Source organism: Notolepis coatsorum (genome assembly GCF_963971535.1).
Source record: "Notolepis coatsorum genome assembly, chromosome: 12".
NCBI classification, from domain to species: Eukaryota; Metazoa; Chordata; class Actinopteri; order Aulopiformes; family Paralepididae; genus Notolepis; species Notolepis coatsorum.
In genome coordinates this window covers 71,761,669-71,785,400 of record NC_140176.1, presented here as the reverse complement: position 1 = coordinate 71,785,400, position 23,732 = coordinate 71,761,669, and the positions used below count along the sequence as shown (strand labels likewise).

The window sequence follows — 23,732 nt, the reverse complement described above, 5'->3', positions numbered from 1 at the left end:
TTTGGTTGTACTTTTTTTTTTTTTTTTTTTTTTTTTTTTTTTCCTCCATTTTCCTCCGATTTTCTCCCATCCCAATGTTAGTCGTATGCCAATTCCCAGTCCCTTCCTGGTCGCTGCGCTTTTACCCCCCACAGTCAGATCATTTGGGAGAGTGGAGGCTACCACGTGCTTCCTCCGACACACGTCCAGCCAATCACCGCTTCTTTTCACCTGGCAGCGCGGATTCTCATTGAGAGGGCGTAGCGTGTGGGAGGACCACACTATCCCCCTCACGTCCAATCCGCGCTTAGCAGGCGCCCCGACCGAACTGTAGGAGTCGCTGTTTACAACGACCCGGACCCACCCCGCCAGCTTCTCCCACCCTCTGATACAGCCAATTGTATCAGTGCAGACGGCCAGCCAAGCTGGTGACAACCCCGGAGCTGTGAGCTGGATTCGAACAGGCGAACCAAGCTCACAGCTCCGGGGCTGGTGACAAACGCAATCTCCGCTCGACCACCTAACCGCCCGGTTTGGTTGTACTTGTAACTTTTTTGGCTTTGTACATACTTGATTTTTATGGGTTTCTCTTTGGAAATGTTTCAATGTAGCTTTTGAAAACCTTGGCGCGACTGTATTACCGGGTATGAAAACCATGGAACACTGATTATTCGAATGTTAATGGCTTGGGTGGTATGACGGTATTACGGTATACCAGGGTATTTCGAGATCCCGCCGGTATGATTCTCAATACCGTGACGTCACAGACTGCTATTACACTGACACAGAGTTGATTGTATTGCACTGCACAGCATGCGCCAGCCTAGGGTTACGTGGCTACCGTTCTGGGACTGGGAGCTAACGTTAGTAGTACCTGGATGGTGCGGGGTAACTGGCTACCGTTCTGGGACTGGGAGCTAACGTTAGTAGTACCTGGATGGTGCGGGCTAACTAGCTACCATTCTGGGACTGGGAGCTAACGTTAGTAGTACCTGGATGGTGCGGGCTAACTAGCTACCGTTCTGGGACTGGGAGCTAATGTTATAGTAGTACCTGGATGGTGCGGGCTAACTAGCTACCGTTCTGGGACTGGGAGCTTATGTTATAGTAGTACCTGGATGGTGCGGGCTAACTAGCTAACTAACGTGGCTAACGTTCTGAGAGCTAACGTCGGGACCTGGCTGATGCTGGCTAACTAACGTGGCTAACGTTCTGAGAGCTAACAGGACCTGGCTGATGCTGGCTAACTAATGTGGCTAACGTTCTGAGAGCTAACGTCGAGACCTGGCTGATAACGTGGCTAACGTTCTGAGAGCTAACGGGACCTGGCTGATGCTGGCTAACTAACGTGGCTAACGTTCTGAGAGCTAACGTCGGGACCTGGCTGATGCTGGCTAACTAACGTGGCTAACGTTCTGAGAGCTAACGGGACCTGGCTGATGCTGGCTAACTAACGTGGCTAACGTTCCGTGATTTGTTTACTTGTGTTGTATATTCATATATGAATATCCATTAATTACAGCACAGTAGTGAGGTTGCTAACTAGAGGAAGGGAAAGATCACAGTGTGATAGAAAACATGGTCCTCATCTGAGCTCCCAAATTTAGCCAGTAGAGAATAAGTGTATACAGCCAGACAACCAGCAGCTATGGTCCAATATTCATTTAATTGCAGCGTGGGCCGAGATTGGAATAATGCATTGGTTACACACAGGACACTTCAAACATAATACATGATTGTACAAAAGGATTTGATGCAGGTAAATCACAATAGCCCTCACAAGTTGGCTTTTCACATCAAAGACAGTATTGTACATAAATATTAGTCATGTTATGTTAATGAAATAAGACCATAGTACTCTTTGTCACCACATGATAAAACCTGGGCCTAAGATAGGCATCTTACTCTAGTTATCACATTATTCCATATACAGTTTCTACTCACATAGGGACAAAGTAGACCATGGTCGTGGTGGTGGTGGAGACCAGAACTCAGACCCCCTGGGTAACGGTGTGTGGCGGGTGTCCTGAGCTGGCCTGGCCTTCCTCACCAAAACCCACTGTTTTATACCCTGACTTCCCACATAGTTTCCTTGCCTCCACACATGGCGCCCCTCCCCAGATGGTCAGCCCCCCCTTGACCTCCCCGCCGGTGTCTTCTTCCAGTTCCCAGCAGCGAGGAGGTCCAACGACCTCAGACCTTTTAACATTCCTCTCTGGGGCTTATTTCTGGGGCTTATCGGTCCCAACATGTCCTTCCTCGTGGGTTGTGGCCCCCTCCTTTTTGGACAGAGGGGTGGTTTGACTGTGGCCCCCTTTGAATGAATCAATCATTTTAACATTCCTTCTATATGGTTCTTCTTTGTAAGTTACTTTTCTAATAGGTTACTATACTCTTGTTTTATTATTCCAACATTGTTTTTCATTTCTAAACTAATATAATGCAATTATGTTTCCTGTGACCTCTAATCTTGGTTAGCGCAGCTGTCTTTACTGCTGTAGTCACCGTTTTTCTGTGGTGTGTGACTGAGTAAACAATGTCGTCATGAGGTGTCGCCTGGTGGTGTTCAACTGATGAGGTCTGATGACTTCAGCCTTAATAGTGCTTGTGTTGAAAACATTAACCCAGTATAGTCAGTGCGTCTTAGGTTAATACTATTCAATTCACAAGAGCCATCCCAAAAACCCCATCTACCAAACTGGCACTTTGTATTTTCTGAATCTATTATTGCAACCACATTCTTACAGAGGCATTTCCGCTGTTTGGTCTCTCCTTGCTGTGCTCAACTGTCACATGTCTAGGTGTTTGGTTTCCTGGGGGGGTTTGGAATGGCTGCTTGTTCCATCACTCTGAGAGTCTATGTGTGATGAACTATTTACCATCACTACAGATACTTTCAGTTTTCTGGGTTAATCTAACATTTTTGATTATGAAATCATGAAATTATGAAGTCAAGGTTACCACAGCTCCTCCCTTTGACATTTTACTAATGTCATATTACAATTATCTTGACTTAATTTCTATACATACTAGCCATACAATTTAACATAATAACAAAAATCATAAAAATTTGAATTTTTCTCAATTTTTCTTCTCAATTTTTTCCATTCTTCTTTGGTCCATCTCATCAATTTTTGCCTTCTTGTCTTCTTCTTTTCTTTCCCACATTTCCCCTGACTATGGCCCCCTCCCGGGGAATCCAAATGACCCATTCATCCAGAACCCCAATTAACCTACTCTGCCTTAAATGAAACAGTGTTTACCACTCTTTCATCAGGCCTCGTCCTCTGGGCACGTTGAATATGCTAAAAACAATTAAAACAATTTAATCTAAACATTATACATTTAAAGTATAATCAATCACATTTTCTTTAAAATTACAGTATCCGTTTACATGATCTGGGGAGACAAGATCCATTAGTATCACAATTTTCCATTTTACATTCATTCTCTGAAATAATCCCTTCTTCCTGCTAATTTTTTCTTTAAGATAGTACAATCACGTCTGCATATTTAACTAATTGCTTCCCACCTATCCTCCCCCCTTTTATGACACATAACGGTCATAAACTTATCACTTCTTGTTCCCTCAGCTCAGTTCTGGCAGAGGAAAGCAGAATTTCAACGAAAATTTTCTTTTACCCATTCTCCTCACCCTGGCCATATCCTTACTTATGTGAATGCATCTATATCTGACCCTGCGTTGTGTAATTTATCCGCCCTTTGCCTGCGCATTTTACCAAATCAATGTGCACAAGACAAAGCCCATCAATACCTATCCAGTCTCGTCCCTGTCCCCGCAGTCCAACCACAACTCCCCAGAGAACCTTGTTTACACACTGTCAGCTCAGTCTTCAGACTGGCCCCGCCCCCCCCAGGCCAGGTCATCCCAGGTCCAGCCATTGATTACCTCATGACAACCCGTCGTCAGATGATTATAGCATGGAAGTTCCTCCAAACCACATCTGTTCAGTTTTTACAACCTGGCCCCACCCGCATGGGGTTTGCACAGGCAGGGGTCTCTGTGTACAAGAATTCTCTCACCTTCATTGGACTGCAGAGTAACAGGGAAAAATGAAATCCTACGTCACTTTACCGCTAATGAAATGTATTCATGTCTCTCCCAGCGTTGCTCTGCCTTTCCCCTCCCTTTTCTGAGCTGTTGAAGACACAAGCACAGAGCAAATCTTTTTACACAATATGTCAACATACTCAATAAGGGAAGCCATTAATTCCATATGCAAATCGTGGTGGCACTACTTAACTGTCATTGATTTGATCCAATGCATCTCTTCTTCCAACAGTCCTCTCCCCAGATCATTAACAAAAAAAAACATTTGGGAAGAAAAAGAGAAAAAAAAATCAAACAATTAACCAAATATTCAAATATAACACATCCTCCGACCACATGCCTTGCAATTTCTACATGTGAGACTATCAACCACATGCCTTGCAATTTTTACATGTGAGACTATCATCCATTCTCAAAATAGCAAAACAATGAAATAAAATATAAACCAGGTTTTCCAAAACCATCCATTCAATATCTCATCACAAATTCTCACACACACTCTCAATTGGAACCGCATCCTGTCCCTGAGACTCGACACCTCTTAAGTCAACACAATCACCCCTACCGGTTCCTATTCAAACACCTTTCAGTCCACACAACTACAGATCAAAACACTTAGAAAATAAACCTACAAATGTACATTCACGCTCACTCATATATACAAAAATTAAATTTAAATTAATATGACATAAAATAAACACTTTCATCCAATTCCTCATTGTCACAACCCATTCAATCCTGAACATCAGAGTTCTTAGAAAAGAAATAAAATCCAAAGCCAATCAAACCTCACAATTCAACATCATCCACACATCCTGAGCACAGGCTGTTACCTTAACCAAAACAAACTCTCATTTAAATGATATGAACTGAAATCAAAAAAATGACATCGCTCACTCCTTCACCCCTGCATCAAAATCCCTTTTATACAAAATAATCTCTCAACCACACAAAATAAACAACATCCTCTCTCATTCTCAGCCACACAGATCATTTCAACCTCATCCTTCATACTATAAACATATACTTCCACCACACTCGTTAATCATTTCACATTCTTGACAAACAAAGATTAGTTTGCTTCCCCCTCTTCTGCTCTCCCATCAGGCTACACTCATTATCAGGCTAATACCATCTCGTCTCAATCCCTGCACTCAAAAAGGTCTAGCAGAACCTCTTCTTCAACCTGTAGACACCCCAGCCTGCTAGAACTGGTGATATCTCCAGGTTATTCCTTCAATCAAACAGGCCGCCCTAATCAAATGTAAATAACCTCATCTGATTTGGCTCCTACTCAACCTTCTCCTACCCTCTTCTCAAATTAGCCGCTCTCTGTCTCAACCTCTCCCCCGTTGTAAAAATAACTGTCATCACTTTACAACTGTCTTCTGCATCTTCACCTCTGACCTCTACTTCCCCTGCTTCTAACTGCCTAGCTCCATTCCGTCTCCCTGTTTGCAGCTGTACAACTGTACACTCCTATCTTCACCTCTGTGACCTCTCTCCTGTTGCGTCCAGTCTCACTCCCTGCTTGGCCCCCCTCGGGCCGTTTACTGCTTAGTAAAGATAGCCCGGGTCACTCTTTATGAGTTCCCGTGACCTTCCCTAAATTGCTTTACCACCCATCGACCCTCCTGAAATTCAACAAAAGGTTAGTCATTACACACACAAATCATTTATAATAACTGCTAAAACACAATTTTACATCAAAACAGCTACTAAACAAACCCCCTGTCACTATTATCCCACTGTGACCCAAGGATTCTGCAATCAATATAGATATAACATTCTAACAGTATTTCAACATAGCAATGCAACAAAATACATATATCAACAAGTCCACATCTAAAGATTTGCAGCAACATTATCCCAACAGTGTACCAAAATCTGACATCTTAACATCAATGTATATCCTATACAAGCATTTTCATTTTATCAAGCTATATTTTAAACTCCAGCAAACACAACATCATTATTCTAAGCTCACAATTGTACATGTCACACAGATTAAAACAATTACTTTTTTAACACAACATCATTTAAGTAATAAAATTACCACCTAAGCATATCCCACAGACTTAATGTATATATCTTGTTCCCATTTTTAAATGATACATTGACCCAGAGTAGTTAAATTGTGTGTCTAACTTGGTCACAGGCAAACGAAACCATTCCCTTAATATAGACTCACTGCAATGTTTTGCAGTATAAACCCCAAATTGATTTCCTCCCCAATGACTATCTCCCATAATCTACAACATCACACATGTACACACTTGTTTTGTGCAGTGCACACAGTATTTCCCTTCTCAATAAATAGCCACTGATGAGGTTAGTTTTGTGAAATTTTAACCTATTACCGGCAACGTCCATCAACTCATCATACATGTACATGTAAGCATCACTCATTTCATAAAAACATTGTAGTGGTTAGTTCTCCTTCTTCCTCCTACCATACACACGTGACAAACCGATCCTACTGCATTCTACTTTGTAGAACATTTTTCCCATTTCAATTATTTCTCCCAAACTACCGTTTATCTGTGTATCATGTATGCAATAAAAGTTATGATGTATTTAAAACGGGTGAACAATTCCATGTTTTCCACTGTACTATTTTTAATCTATTACTCTCATTCCCCCCTGGTTAAAAATATACCCCTATGTATCAAAGACAACAACACAACCTACCCAGTTCAGCCGGTTTTATGAATCCCAGCTTAATTTATGGGCATGTATATTAAATCATCCACACTCTGACAACGTCCGCAGCCTATTCTCAACTTTCTCCCTTAAACCAACCACTGATAAGTCACCTATCTCTACCCCTGCGTACACATAGCAATAACAACCACAAACAGAACCACTCCCAGGTCATTTATATAACATAAAGCAAAAATATCCACACTTACCACGTCCCCCGAGCGAAAATAAACGAAACAGCGATCCGCACATGCGCAGTAGCGTCACCATAACGTTGCAACGACAACCAAAAATCTGCCACGACATTCATAAAAATGGCATGACATCCTACCGCGTCCAATACTACTCCCAAAACACCATTTCTCATACTCTAATCACCCCATATGCCGCCCGCAAACTCACAAAACAGCCGCATGCAAGCTAATAGCCTAGCCAGCCTCCATGCGTGGTTCAAGGCCCTCACGGGAGCCGTGCCTTTCAAGATCCATTCATCCACGCAATTCGCTCAGTACCAATCAAAGCATAAACAACTCACACAAGCCTAAAATAACCAACTCTAAAAGAACATACTATTGTAAAAGAATTTAAAAACATTCTCATATATCAACGCCGTTACACAGATCAACATTAATCATTCCTCCTACCCGTCTCTCCGCCTGGTCGCACGCGCCGTGAACGCTACACACTCCCCATCCAACACCACGACGTCATCATCATGCGACTTCTTTCATTCACCATGACTAACCATGACGTCATCATCCTGCGACTTCTGTCATTCACGTTACTCTTGTACACAATTTCTACCGCACCATATACAACCACTAAAATGACACCAATCACCTCAACGAACGCCACGACTCGCTTCCTAACAACAACCGCTCACACAGCGTTTCGTAAATTTTTTCACATCGTCGCTCTAACATCTCTAGAATACCGCATCTCCTCCACCGAGCTAAACTAGTTAGCCTCAACCTTCCAATACGATTCGCTCCAGATTAGTATTGATCCGATCCACGTCACAACGTAACAACCTTCGTCAAGCTTGCTACTGATCACATACAATTTACACAAATACACAAATACAAACAAACCGAGACATCGATTACATGGCGCAACGCTATCAACCTTGGATTCTTGTGTAAGCCGACTTCTCATCTAAAAAATTATCACTGAACCTACACTACACTACATTCTTTCCTTAAATATTTTACCTAAACTAAACCCTTGCTTCGTACACTGTCCCTCACTTAGGCCGCTCCCGCACGTCGCCTCCTAACTAGAGATTCCTCATCACTTTTTTCCAAAATGCGCCCCTAACCATCAGCCCTAGCTTGACTACTTTCCCTCACTCAGGCCGTTCCTGCACGTCGCCTCCTAACTAGATTCCTCATCACTCTTTTCTCTTCGCGGAATCAGGATTTCCTGTACTACACCACGGTTCTCAGTACCCTACACTCCATTCTCTGTTCTCTTCGTGGAACCAGGCTACCCCTGTGCTACACCACGGTTTTCTCATTAAACTCTTTACCTTACCCTCTAATGAACCACTACGTCACGCACAGTCCCACTTCCCGCTATCTGTGACTAATCTCCGTTCTACTGCTCCTACGCCGGTCCCCTCAAATATGACTAATAACTCTTCGTCGGCTGCCGCTCTTATACAATCAAAAAAATTCGCAAGTTTCATCCTCCTGCTCACAACGACATTGCACAAACACGCTGCTCGCATTCACTGTAATACAACTCAAAATAAGCAGGTTTTTTGGACATCCTAATCTAACATCACCACCAGTCCTGTAAGCAAACAATACACATATCCACCCTGGGTCCTACTGTGGCTATACACGACCATCAATATTCCTATTCACCCCATGTCTCTCTCATCCTCCAGACAGCCTCTCACTCTGTACTGCAAATTTCCAACCTCCCGGTTCTTTTTCTGCATGCTCATTATGTGAACAAATCAGAACGGGTCTTAAAAACGGCACTAACTGTTGTATATTCATATATGAATATCCATTAATTACAGCACAGTAGTGAGGTTGCTAACTAGAGGAAGGGAAAGATCACAGTGTGATAGAAAACATGGTCCTCATCTGAGCTCCCAAATTTAGCCAGTAGAGAATAAGTGTATACAGCCAGACAACCAGCAGCTATGGTCCAATATTCATTTAATTGCAGCGTGGGCCGAGATTGGAATAATGCATTGGTTACACACAGGACACTTCAAACATAATACATGATTGTACAAAAGGATTTGATGCAGGTAAATCACAATAGCCCTCACAAGTTGGCTTTTCACATCAAAGACAGTATTGTACATAAATATTAGTCATGTTATGTTAATGAAATAAGACCATAGTACTCTTTGTCACCACATGATAAAACCTGGGCCTAAGATAGGCATCTTACTCTAGTTATCACATTATTCCATATACAGTTTCTACTCACATAGGGACAAAGTAGACCATGGTCGTGGTGGTGGTGGAGACCAGAACTCAGACCCCCTGGGTAACGGTGTGTGGCGGGTGTCCTGAGCTGGCCTGGCCTTCCTCACCAAAACCCACTGTTTTATACCCTGACTTCCCACATAGTTTCCTTGCCTCCACACATGGCGCCCCTCCCCAGATGGTCAGCCCCCCCTTGACCTCCCCGCCGGTGTCTTCTTCCAGTTCCCAGCAGCGAGGAGGTCCAACGACCTCAGACCTTTTAACATTCCTCTCTGGGGCTTATTTCTGGGGCTTATCGGTCCCAACATGTCCTTCCTCGTGGGTTGTGGCCCCCTCCTTTTTGGACAGAGGGGTGGTTTGACTGTGGCCCCCTTTGAATGAATCAATCATTTTAACATTCCTTCTATATGGTTCTTCTTTGTAAGTTACTTTTCTAATAGGTTACTATACTCTTGTTTTATTATTCCAACATTGTTTTTCATTTCTAAACTAATATAATGCAATTATGTTTCCTGTGACCTCTAATCTTGGTTAGCGCAGCTGTCTTTACTGCTGTAGTCACCGTTTTTCTGTGGTGTGTGACTGAGTAAACAATGTCGTCATGAGGTGTCGCCTGGTGGTGTTCAACTGATGAGGTCTGATGACTTCAGCCTTAATAGTGCTTGTGTTGAAAACATTAACCCAGTATAGTCAGTGCGTCTTAGGTTAATACTATTCAATTCACAAGAGCCATCCCAAAAACCCCATCTACCAAACTGGCACTTTGTATTTTCTGAATCTATTATTGCAACCACATTCTTACAGAGGCATTTCCGCTGTTTGGTCTCTCCTTGCTGTGCTCAACTGTCACATGTCTAGGTGTTTGGTTTCCTGGGGGGGTTTGGAATGGCTGCTTGTTCCATCACTCTGAGAGTCTATGTGTGATGAACTATTTACCATCACTACAGATACTTTCAGTTTTCTGGGTTAATCTAACATTTTTGATTATGAAATCATGAAATTATGAAGTCAAGGTTACCACACTTGGTAACACGGGTTGCCCCCCCCCCCCCCGCCGCTGATGAAAATGAAAGTCATACCATCATATACCGTATACCGGGGTATTATGTCAGCAAGGTATGACGGTATGAAAAGAATGATACCGCCCAAGCCTAGTTAATAATGTTGCTTGCTATATTGCGATGGCTTTCTTGAAACCTTCTTGAAATACAGTGATGTGATTTAGTAGTATAGTTAAAGGAACACGGCAACATTATAGGACATGCAGCAGCTTGGGTAAAGGGGGCGTGTCTTCCCCATGGCCACGCCCCTGGGCTGCAGGGTCCAGCAGGTGCTCCAGGGTACAGGGGTTACTCACACCATCAATCCCCTCAGTGACGGGAGAGAACTCCTGAGCACTGGCCTGCTCGTCCCTGGAGACGGGGCTGTGGGACACAGTAGAGAACGAGTAAGAAAGATACAGTAGTTCCCTTTCAAAATGAGATATATTTTGTTTAGGGCGGGCCTTGTCTATCAACCAACACATCGGTTGAAAGCTAAAATGGCCACCATTTAATTGACACACCACTTGACCTATTACGTCCTTCCAATCTCGGGTTATAAGACAAGGACAAATAAAAACAGCCAAGGAGCATCAGTTTCGAAAAAGTGACCACATCCGGTTTCGCCTCTCAATGACTGGGCAAATCACCACTGATGCTGAAAATTATTGACCGTTTGTGTAGCTAATGAAATTCTGAAAAGAATGAGTTGAGTTGAGTTGGTTTTCTGAGACCTCTTTTTATGTTTTCAAAGCATAATCGTGTACTTTTGTTTCCATTTGTCCTTCAGGACGTGTTGTATGCGGGGTCCTGTGGGTGGGGTGTCCTGGTGGAGAAGGTGGAGCTGAAAGATGTGACGCTCCCCGTCAGCCTGCAGCGCAGCATGGCTACAGAGGCTGAGGCTGTCAGACAGGCCAGGGCCAAGGTACACAACACACACACTGTTCACCAGACTGTCAGAGAGGCCAAGGTACACAAGAAACACACACTGTTCACCAGACTGTCAGAGAGGCCAAGGTACACAACACACACACTGTTCACCAGGCTGTCAGAGAGGCCAAGGTACACAACACACACACTGTTCACCAGGCTGTCAGAGAGGCCAAGGTACACAACACACACACTGTTCACCAGGCTGTCAGAGAGGCCAAGGTACACAACACACACACTGTTCACCAGGCTGTCAGAGAGGCCAAGGTACACAACACACACACTGTTCACCAGACTGTCAGAGAGGCCAAGGTACACAACACACACACTGTTCACCAGGCTGTCAGAGAGGCCAAGGTACACAACACACACACACTGTTCACCAGACTGTCAGAGAGGCCAAGGTACACAACACACACACTGTTCACCAGACTGTCAGAGAGGCCAAGGTACACAACACACACACACTGTTCACCAGACTGTCAGAGAGGCCAAGGTACACAACACACACTGTTCACCAGGCTGTCAGAGAGGCCAAGGTACACAACACACACACTGTTCACCAGACTGTCAGAGAGGCCAAGGTACACAACACACACTGTTCACCAGGCTGTCAGAGAGGCCAAGGTACACAAGAAACACACACTGTTCACCAGGCTGTCAGAGAGGCCAAGGTACACAACACACACACTGTTCACCAGGCTGTCAGAGAGGCCAAGGTACACAACACACACACATCACTACCCACTTTCAAAAACACTCTCAAAAAACACCTACGGGAGACTGCAATTCGAAACTAGCCCCTGTAAATGTCCTAACACAACCCCCCCCCCAATGTACAGTAAATTACCAAGTATGGTCTTGTCAATATTCCAATGTACAGTTTTGCTTGTTCAGTTGTACAGTGTCCCCCACCCACCCCTCCTACCCAACCTCCTCCCCCCCCACCCACCCAACCACCTCCAATGTACAGTCCCCCCCCCCCCCCCCCCCACCCAACCACCTCCAATGTACAGTCCCCCCCCCCCCCCCCCCCCCCCCACCTACCCAACCTCCTCCAATGTACAGTTTCTACGTCAAATGTATATACTTTTTTCTGGACTCTTTTTGTATCACAAACAGTACTGTATTTGCAAATCTGATATGTCATAAATGTATAGATGTAGCAGTACTGTCTATCTGTATGTCATGTATGTCATATATGTTATGATGAATTGAAAATGGGGGACCCTGATGTAAACAAGACGAAAGTCTTTCTCTGGTCTGCATCCCCTTAACAATTGTATGTATTGAGCTGTACTGTACTGTACCCATTCTGCAATCTGTTAATAAAGTTTTCAATCAATCAATCAATCAATCAATCAATCAATCAATCACACCAGGCTGTCAGACAGGCCAAGGTACACAACACACACACTGTTCACCAGGCTGTCAGAAAGGCCAGGGCCAAGGTACACAACACACACACACACACACACGCACGCACGCACGCACGCACGCACACACACACACACACACACACACACACACACACACACACACACACACACACACACACACACACACACACACACACACACACACACACACACACACACACACACACACACACACACACACACACACACACACACACACACACACACACACACACACACACACACACTGTTCAGCAGGCTGTCAGACAGGCCAAGGTACACAACACACACACCAGTGTTCCTCATCCAAAACAGAAGTTCCATTCTAAAGCATATAGAATGATTCATCTCTAATACTAAGGGCAAAAATACATTAGATAAATACATAACATATAAAAAAAGATATATATATATTAGTGCTGTCAAACGATTAAAATATTTAACTCGATTAATCGCATGATTGTCCATAGTTAACTCGCGATTAATCGCAAATTAATCGCATTTTTATTTTTAATTTCTTTTTTTTACCTTAAACAGATCTTTTTCAAGTTCCAAGTTTTAATACTCTTATCAACATGCGAGTCAACAAATGCTTGCTTTGTGCAGCCATTTAACACAAAAGGATGACCCTCATGCATTGCAAATTTGCATCAAATTCAAAACAGAGTGATGCACAAAATAACTTAAAAGAAAATAATAATTTAAAACAATGAATAAAGTGTGCATGAAATAATAGGGGAAAGAAAACGTTAGGAACTTGTTACATTCACACACACAAGGGCTGATTAATCACACACCCCCCTCTCTCCCTCACACACACTCTCCCAGATCTTTTTCTCTTTTGCCCCTTCCTCATCTCTCTCACCCCCCTCTCTCTCTATATCTCACACACACACACACACACACACACACACACACACACACACACACACACACACACACACACACACACACACACACACACACACACACACACACGCACACACACACAACACACACACACACACACTTCAGAAACAAACATAGTATCAATGAGAGCATCAATAATACACCTGAGTGAAGTCTAGTAATTTTTTTCTTTTTTTTCTTTTTTAGTTAATCTTGAGTTAAAAAAATTAGTGGCATTAATAGAATCGGGAGTTAACGCGATATTAACGCGATATATTTGACAGCCTTAATATATATAGTATATATTGGCGCACTCTGGAAGAACGATTTCAGATTAATTTCACTGAAGGACCGGCTGTGGAGGCCTACGCTGTCAACTGTGAAAATAGGCTACTGTAGCCTATAATAGCCTACATTATTAGATTTGAGCACAACTGGTGGTGAGAAAGCTGCTAAGCTTGTGAAAGCTAACACTGGAGTGAATGGGTAGTAGTTTTGGTTAGGCTTGGAGCGGAGGTATGATTTAGCTTGTGTTAAAATGCTGGCGAGGTGTAGGCTTACTAATTTCCCTTGTGAAAAATGTGGATTCAGAATAATGAGTGGGCCTGATCTCAAACCTACCGAAGTCGGCCCATGTCACCCCACTTCTTAGGGACCTGCACTGGCTCCCCATTGCTGCACGAATCCGCTTCAAGGCCCTCGACCTGGCATACCGTGCAGCAAAGGGAACCGCTCCCGCCTACCTCTGGTCAATGGTCTCTAACTAGTACACACCCTCAAGACCCCCTACGCTCTGCATCTTCTGGCCGCCTCAGACCCACTCCTATCCGAGCTCTGGGAGGGTCATCAAAGAGAAGTCGCCTATTTTCAGTCCTTGCCCCACAATGGTGGAATGAACTACCCACCCCAGTTAGGACAGCCGAAACCAGTCCAATCTTTCGCCGTCGACTAAAGACGCACTTCTTCAACCATTATCTGAAATAAATTTAAAATTTAAAATAAAATAAATCTAACCCTAACTAACCTTACTGTCATGCACTTGTCCTAATAAACTAACCTACACTGTAGCACTCAACACTTTGATGAACATTGTTACTCAGCTGATAGAGTTGTGCCCTTCCTGATGACTTGTCGTACAGAATGAATGAATGAATGAAAACTTTATTTAACAGATTGCAGAATGGGTACAATACAGTACGGCTCAATACATACAATTGTTAAGGGGATGCAGACCTGAGAAAGACGTTTGTCTTGTTTCCATCAGGGTCCCCCATTTTCAATTCATATAGACATTTATGACATACACAACATACATGACATTTATGGCATAGGGACATATAGGTATTTAGTACTGATACATTTGTGACATAGGCGGTATTCAAATATACAGTACTGTTACCCCTAGATCCTGACAGAGTATATACATATGATGGGGAGGGGACTGTACATTAGAACTTGTAAGTCGCTTTGGATAAAAGCGTCAGCTAAATTACTAAATGTAAATGTTAATGGATATAGCCACCATATAGTGTGTTTGTGTGCATAACCAACGCGTAACCAACACCGCTGCCAGGATAATTGGTCTCCCCACACCCAACCATGCAGAGCTAAACAATAAGGCCATTTGACACGGTCTCCCATTCCATTTTCCTCAACCGCCTCTCTGACCACCTGGGTGTTACTGGGACTGCTCTCACCTGGTTCAAGTCCTACCTCACTGACCGAAAACAGTTCATCCATCTGCAACTCCACCTCCACCCCTGCCCCAGTCAACCAAGGTGTGCCGCAGGGCTCCGTTCTTGGGCCACTCCTCTTCACAATCTACATGCTCCCCCTTGGTCACATCATCCGGAAACATGGTCTCAATTTCCACTCCTACGCTGATGACACTCAGTTCTACATCAGCACCTCACCCGCCACTCCTCTCCTCCCACAGCACCTCGTCAACTGCCTCCTTGACATCAAGGCCTGGATGACATCCAATTTCCTGAAGCTAAATAGCAAGAAGACTGAGCTCATGGTTGTGGCCAAGCAGTCACTGCTCCGGAAGATTGGAGATCAACTCCTTGAAGTGGATGGCTGCCTAATCCACCCTTCCCCAGAAGTTTGCAACCTGGGCGTCATACTGGACTCCACCCTCTCCTTTCATTCCCACATAAAAACAATAACTAAATCAGCTTTTTTCCATCTCAGGAACATTTCCAGACTCCGGCCATCTCTCCCTGACTCTGTAGCAGAGACTCTCATTCACGCTTTCGTCACCTCCGTCACCTCCGTCACTCTTGACTATGCAAACTCTGTCCTCATAGGGCTACCCAGCAATGCCCTGAACAGGTTACAATATGTGCAAAATTCTTCTGCCAGGGTTCTCACCCGCACCAAGTCCTGGCACCACATCACCCCCACCCTCATCCACCTCCACTGGCTTCCAGTCAAGTCCTGCATCAATTTCAAGATCCTCCTCATCACCTACAAAGCCCTTCACTCCCTTGCCCCCCGGTATCTAGCTGACCTCCTCCATCCCTACATCCCGCCCCGGAGGCTGCAGTCCTCTGACTGCGGTCTCCTCTCCATCCCCACCATCAACATGCGGACTGTTGGTCCCAGACCCTTCTCTGTGGCCACACCCACCCTCTGGAACTCACTCCCTCCAAACATCCGTAGTGCTACATCCCTGCACTCTTTCAAATCCCAACTCAAAACCCACCTCTTCACCAAATTTGTAAATGACTGCCTGATTTCCCTTTTTCTTTTTCTTTTTTGTGATTTTTTTTAAAATTTTTTTTCCCGATTTTTTTTGACATGACATAAAACTAGACACACAAACATTAAAAGTAAAAATCCACAATAAATCATAGGACTATGATAGTCCAGTATTTAAATCAAAATAAATGTAGATTAAAGGATATATACATAATAATTACGATACATGACATAAAACTAGACACACAAACATTAAAAGTAAAAATCCACAATAAATCATAGGACTATGATAGTCCAGTATTTAAATCAAAATAAATGTAGATTAAAGGATATATACATAATAATTACGATACACTACAATACATACAAATGCTCTTGCTAGCTCTTCTGCACCCCTCCTTTCTCCTTCCCCCCCACCCCCCCCTCAGGACCCCCCTTGGACAATAACCACCATTTCGTTCAACACCAAGGATTACAAATTCAAATGCTGTGCTTTATCTTCTCCACCATATCTGACCAAATTGCTAGGTTGGCTTCTTTGACACCTAGAATTTGTGCGGTAGATATCTCTAAATAAATCACATCTAGATAGGTAAGAATCCATACCTTCAGGCAAATTTTTTCCGGTTGAATCCAGCGTAATGCTATTAGCTTTTTGGCAGCCGTAAGACCGGACAAGATTAGCCTCTTAACATGTATTGAGTGTGATAACTGAGAGACATCATTCAGCAACAATACCGAAGGCAGTACAGGTATGGTCAGAAACAAAAGTTCTGATAATTGTGTTGCCTGGAATGTGTGTCGCACGCCAGGTCTTAACCACCCATCCATTGAGGCTGATTGCCCTCAGCTGCCACTCCTCAGGCAATCAGCACTCTCTAGAGAGAGACGGGCAGCACCTGAGAAAAGGGAGAAACAAAAGGAGTTTAATATAAAAGGTGACACACACCATATACAAATATAAATACAATAAGGAGGAGGACCAACCAACCTACAGTACGTCACAGCGCGCGTCATCGATCGGTTTTCACAATCGGCGACTAGAAAGCATTATCGGAATTCCCCAATTTCATATTTATACTGAATATCGGCCGATACAGATCACTAGCCGATCGATCGGGGCATCCCTAATCTTACCCTACTGCCCTCTGGGCGCAGGTACAGGACACTGGGGTACAGGACACTGGGGTACAGGACACCGGGGTACAGGACACTGGGGTACAGAAGGGCTCGCTTTGGGAAAAGCCTGATCCCTGCAGCACTTAAACAATATGCCTCGCCGAACAGTGTACTACATTGGCACAGTTGATACTGCTCATCTTCTCATCAAGACGGGAATGAGTCACACAATTTTTCAATACATATAGATTCTGAATATTTAAAACAGTTTCAATACTAATTTCCCGCAATATCGATACTTTCTGCACTATCGATACCAGCTGGCTTTCTCGCTGTCTTCTCTCCTACAGCAAGTTGTTGACACACAGGCACACACATGCTGGCTGCAGTGCACGCATTGCCCCTCCCCCTCACAGACCCGTCTCGTCAACAAATCCTCTCATTCGCTCCAAGTGCAGAGGCTCCGGCAACTCGTGACAGCTCCTCTTTCAACATCACTGAACCATTAAACAAAATGGCCCAGTAAACTATTAACTTTAGTTTAATACACAAGGCATTGTCTAACATTATCTAGCTGGCTAGCTACTGATAGCTCATAATATCATTGACGTTAGTTTTTGCAGCTGTTGGCTAGCGTTGGCTAGCTAGCTATCGTTATTCCGTTGGCTAACGTTAGCTACCTAGCCACTGTAGCTAGCTAATACGGGCTGTGCTGGCTACCTTTTAATTCGCAATGGAGTGGCTATCTAACTAACTGTACAAATCTATGTGATTGGCGGAGACCGTATTTTGTACGGTTGGCTGGTGTTGTGGATTGGGGGTGGCCAGCTGGCTGACTGGCAGTTTGTAGTGCAGTAGCTGGCTGTTGTATTGTGAATTAAAAGGTAGCCAGCTGACTGGCTGGCAGTTCATGGTGCAGTAGCTGGCTAGATAGCTTGCTAACGTTGGCCAATATAGCTGTAACTGAACGCCAATGATGCTAGCCTTGTTATGTGATCTTATGAGTTTCAGTTCATAGGAAAATACTTTGACTATAATGGTCAGAAGTAAATTAACTTAGATGCTGTTATGCTTTACACACAGAACTATTAACTTTACTTAATTTCTAAGATTAGATTAGATAATTTTGTTATTTTTAAATGTCTGATCTAAAGAGAAACAAAGGGTTTTAAAAGTGTTATATTTCTCTTCTCTTATAGTACCAGAGAGAAGCTGAGGAGAATCGACCAGCAACTAAAGCAAAATTTAGTTAATAAAAAAAAAAGACGTAAAAAATAAATTACATTTTAAGATTTAAAATGTTTCGCAGTGGTATTGAAAATGGAATAGAATATCGATACTTTTCAAGGTATCGTATCGAAGTAAAAAATTCCAGTATCGTGACAACACTAGCAGCAGGAAGCTCCTACTTGTGCTGAAGAAATATATACATTACCAGGTCCCTGCAGTTATTCTTCCTGGGAAAAGGGAATGGGTTATGGCAAGAAGTTCAAGGGTTCCCCAAGGGTATCAATAAAGGAATATCTTATTTTATCTTCTACGCTAAGTCTACTCTGTGTTTTGAAATGTCTTTCTGTCTGTGTGTGGGTCAGATGATCGCAGCAGAAGGGGAAGTGAAGGCGTCGCGGGCCCTAGAGAGGGCGGGGTCGAATATGAATCCTGTGGCGCTCCAGCTGCGCTACCTGCAGTCACTGTCCTCGGCCGTCTCCGACGCCACGTCCACCCTGGTCTTCCCGTTCCCCACGGACCTCCTGGATGCTTTCATGATCAAACACTTGTAGCCGGCCCATGCGCACAGGCTGCTTCCATAGACCACCACAACACTTCCGGGATTCTGAAATAATGGGAGAGAGAGCGGGGGGAGAAAATTAATGAATGTGGATGAGAGCCTCGACATTAAGTGGTTGTTGCTACGGCTGTGGGGGTGCTGGAGACATGATCCAATATATTTTTGTATACGCCTGAGGCCATGTCCAGACGAAAACGATTTTGATCTTTTTCATTTTCATTTAAAAAAAGGTTTCCGTAAAAACGAAATCGTCTTGAGAAATAAGTGCGTGCCACAAATTTACTAAATAAATGTCTTTCCTGTTTTAGACGTCGCTCTTTTATTTTGAAACCTCCCGACCGGAAGTGTTATCATTGTTTTGTTGCTAGCAGAATAACTTTTTGTCGTCCGGTTCTGTGCTTTTGAGCTAACGTAACGCTAGTTTCCAAAGGAGTGGGGAGAGAGAGACCGCGGCTCACATGCACAAAATGCTACAGCCTACAGCAATCGATGATGAGGAGGATTTTAATCGGCAGGAAAGAGAGAACGTTTCAAAGCCGTATATAATATGGTGCGCGCAGCTTAAACTACCCGTTGTATTCAATTAATTGATTGATGTTTAACTTGTCCCTGTGTCCAAACGTTGTCTGTATTTAACGTTACCTCAGGATACCACTGTCTTATTGTAGCAAAAGTTGTCTGTATTTAACGTTACCTCAGGATACCACTGTCTATTGTATTTAGTTGGTTGGCTATTTAGCTAATGTTGATAGCATTGAATAGCATCAACGCTAGCTGGCTGGCTACAGCTCAACACCAGCCATGGGAATACTATTTACTAAATTATGGAGGCTTTTTAATCATCAAGGTAAGAGAGGATTTGTCATGATCAACTGAAGGCGTATGCTATGGAACAGTAAGGCACAGAGTGGACATTTGTCACAGGGGATGGGAAGAGGTTAGGGAGTGCAAAACAAGCTAATGAGTCCACCTGTGCCAACAACTGTTTATTAATTTGGTAAATCAGTCCTAGGCCAGGAGGGTGATGCCTTACTTCACATGTCCTTTACAGAAATTGACTTGCAGAGATGTAGTATAAACATCTGGGTATCAGTTGATAGTGGTATCCATCATGCTCTAGGCTACCTCGGGGTATCAGTTGATAGTGGTATCCATCGTGCTCTAGGAGGCTAACTCAGGTATCAGTTCATACAGCATTTTTACTCTTTGTACATGTTTGCCAATCTTTGAATATATACTTTTATTTTATGCAGGATATAGATATGCTTGCATGGTTGTTTGAACATAAAATGTTTTTAATTGCTGACTTTATAGAAAAAGCTTGATAAGGGATATTCTGTGATACTATTAACCCATTACCCGCCAAAATCGCTGTTCAGTGTTATTGCCCGCCATGCGTTGTCTGCCAATATCGCTGTACAGCGTGTTTCAAGTTCATATTTCATATTTTCGTCATGGTATTCATATTTCCTTGACGGAGGCTGGTCTAATGCTGTTTGAGCCGACACAACTCTGCAACGCTTCAATACTGCTACCTGGTGGCTGATCGGCGAGTTGCAACCGGAAGTCGATCTCTGTGACCCCGGTGCGTCTCCCTATTCCGTCCGGCCACTAGTTTATCGTCCCGGGACTCAATCCACACACCGTGGACATGGATCGTTGCCATAACTCAATAAACAACATGATTTGGGCGTATATTAGTATTATACAAACCGGAACTGGATCGCCTCGATCCCCACCACATAACTGGGATCTGTTTGTTCCACTCTCATCGCCCAACGGTACGAGGAGACTGACGTGAGTTTCAGCGTTTTTCTTTATCATTTTCGATACAAACTGCTCTGATCAATATATCACCCATACTACATAAATCATTTAACGTCGGTCACGGAATTATAAACGACCCCCCCCCCCCCCCACCCCTCTGTTCACCCGCAGATGATCAGTCATAACGTCATAAGCAATACAATTTAAAAAGTTATAGCCCTGCAAAGAAGGTGAACATCTCCATAGACAAATAGCACTGGCAGAGAATGGTTTAGGATGATCAAAGTGGTGGCAGAGAATGGGTTAAGTTTTATTTTATTTACTATTATTCTTTTTCTTTTTTTTTATTATTATTTTTGTGGTTGTTTACTGGTCGTATGGTATTTGTTGTAAGATATGTAGGGTACAGTACCGGATTGTATCTATTATAATGTGCTTATTGTAAATCTACATTTCATTATTCATTGAAGTTCAGGAGTTCATTATTAACTCATTGACCACCACGCTTAAGTGTGCCAGAGGGCGCTAGAGCGCCACCGCTTTAATCAATGGGAGGAGTGGGAGATTTGCGAGTGCTTAAAATATATCTTAAATTATGGCTATGGGTCTAATACACTCGTCGATTATCAGTGAGTTGCTTGCAGTCAACATGTACAAAACGGATTGTTTTTTCCTCTGTACATTTCCGTTTTATACCGTTCTGAATACGAGTATAGTTTTGGTGATTTCTAGTAATTCCAGAGAAAGACGCGATAATAGCCTTTTAGTGGAATACACAAAACACATTGACATTTTTCGGCTGATTATCGAATCTTCCTGAAATCAATGCTAGATCATCATTATTGTCCTTCCTTGTGCATACATGACATGGCCCTCGTAACGCCCCCACCTCCTGCACCCAACGGAAAACAGCCACACATACACACACAGATACAGCGTCGATCGGGGTAGTAATACATATCAGATCAACGTTCAAATTTATATATAATGTTCTTACCTTGTATCTGATGTAATGCAAAAGAAATAAGGGGCCGGTATTTGTCCTTTTGCGAGCTCAGACCCATTCCCAACGATAACATCAGGCTGGATGGATTAAAATGAATGGATATCGCTAATAAAAGAAGTAACGACCAAAACCTGACTATGCTCATGATTGGCGCTCAAGCGATGGCGAGTTAACCAGACTATACTCGTGATTGGCACTGAATGAGTACTGGAGGTTGAAATATTCTATTGTATCGGTGTCTTGTAATTCCATGGCATAACACGTCAATAAAAAAAAATATTCAATGATTGTTGTTTCATTTATGTAAAGTTATACTGTAAATAAAAGGAAATATCTGTTTTATCAAATTTTATCGAATGACAAAAAATATTTTGGAACATTTTAGCAATGCACCATTCAAATTCATACAGTAGATACCCTGAAAAAAGGCATGGCGCTATCATGGAACTGTGTGTATACATGTGCATATGTGTGTGTGGCAGTCTGGATGTGAAAATCCATCCCATAATATATGTACATATTACTCCTGTGATTATGTACAATATAGACAGATGAATAACATAAAGTCTGTTAGAGGATGTCAGCTTAGAGGTGTAAACTTCCCTGCATCCTGTCTTACACCACAGACACACTCTCTCGCTCTTTCTCTCTCTCTCTTTCTCATCACACACCAAGCACCTCCTTTTATGAGCTATTGCCATGCCAACAAAGATAAATGCGACAGGAAGCCAGTCACCATACAACAGTTTATGAAACTGGCAGTAGTCACACTGACACACACAAACACACACACACATTTCCTCTATTCACTATAAGACCAGACTTTTTTTCTCAGCCTGATTTTCTATGCTTTTTCTCCCCATCCCAATTTAGTCATTATGCCAATTCCCCCCCCCCCCTACCTGGTCGTTGTGCGCATGTTCCCCCTACTGGTCGGTACAAGGGAACCCTGAAGTCTACCACATGCTTCCTCTGACACATGCGGAGACAGCCAGTGGCTCTCTTTTCACCTGGCAGCGAGGACTCTCATTGGTGAAGCGTAACGCATGGGAGGTCACGCTGCCTTCACCATTTCCTGCCTTTCGCTGAGCAGGCGCCCAGACCTGACCTGTGTGTCCACAATGCCAGATTACCACCCACGACTTCCCTCCCGCTAACTCAGCCAAACGAGTTAGTATGACGATCGGCCCAAGCCGCAGGCAATGCTGACTCCCCACTGCATATTCTAACAAGGCTGCCTCTATTGTCATTTATTTATGTATTACTAATTCTGAATAAATCTTTGCGGAGAAATTTGCAGATTATATCAGGAAGCTAGAAAGCTAATGGTGTTCAACAGTGTTCCCTCAAAGCCACAAGCTGTTTACTCAGTTACTTGCCAGTAGGTTGGATAGTACAACATGTCCATGTCAAAGGTTTTACAGTATTTGGATTCTAAAGGGACATATTATGGAAAATAGGGTTGGCCTAGTCTTTGTTTGGATTTGGCGGTAAATCTGAAATCGCCCAGTTTCAAATTGCAGTTGAAACTCATAAATCTCGATTGGGAAAACAAATTTAACAAGTATCTAGCCAGTGTGTACACAATCCAACAAAAAAAGATTGCCCTTCTTAAATGACCTCTAACCCCACGTTGGTGGATTACTCTGGTGATCTCTAACCACTTCACCCAGGATTATATATTGTTATATCATAACAGCTTTGTTGTGATATACTGTAATGTAGATCCATGCTAATTAAGATTAGCTTTTGAAAAATTTGTAAGTCGCACATGCATAAAGAAAATGGAAAACAAATGATCTGGGTACTCTCACAGTCACTTTCTCCAGGTTTTGATATTAATTCACAATGGAGCTATTGCCATAATA

The 23,732-nt window shown here is 43.2% G+C and overlaps 1 protein-coding gene across 1 annotated transcript in view; it reads left to right on the top strand.

Moving 5' to 3' along the window:
- Positions 1-19,258, top strand: part of LOC311238335 (stomatin-like) — a 35,196-nt gene extending 15,938 nt beyond the window's left edge. The window contains exons 5-6 of the mRNA XM_084326366.1: positions 11,035-11,169; positions 18,895-19,258. Of these exons, the coding sequence (XP_084182492.1) occupies positions 11,035-11,169; positions 18,895-19,083 (324 nt within the window). The 3' untranslated portion in view covers positions 19,084-19,258. The remainder of the gene's footprint in view (positions 1-11,034; positions 11,170-18,894) is intronic.
- Positions 19,259-23,732: the final 4,474 nt, after the last annotated feature.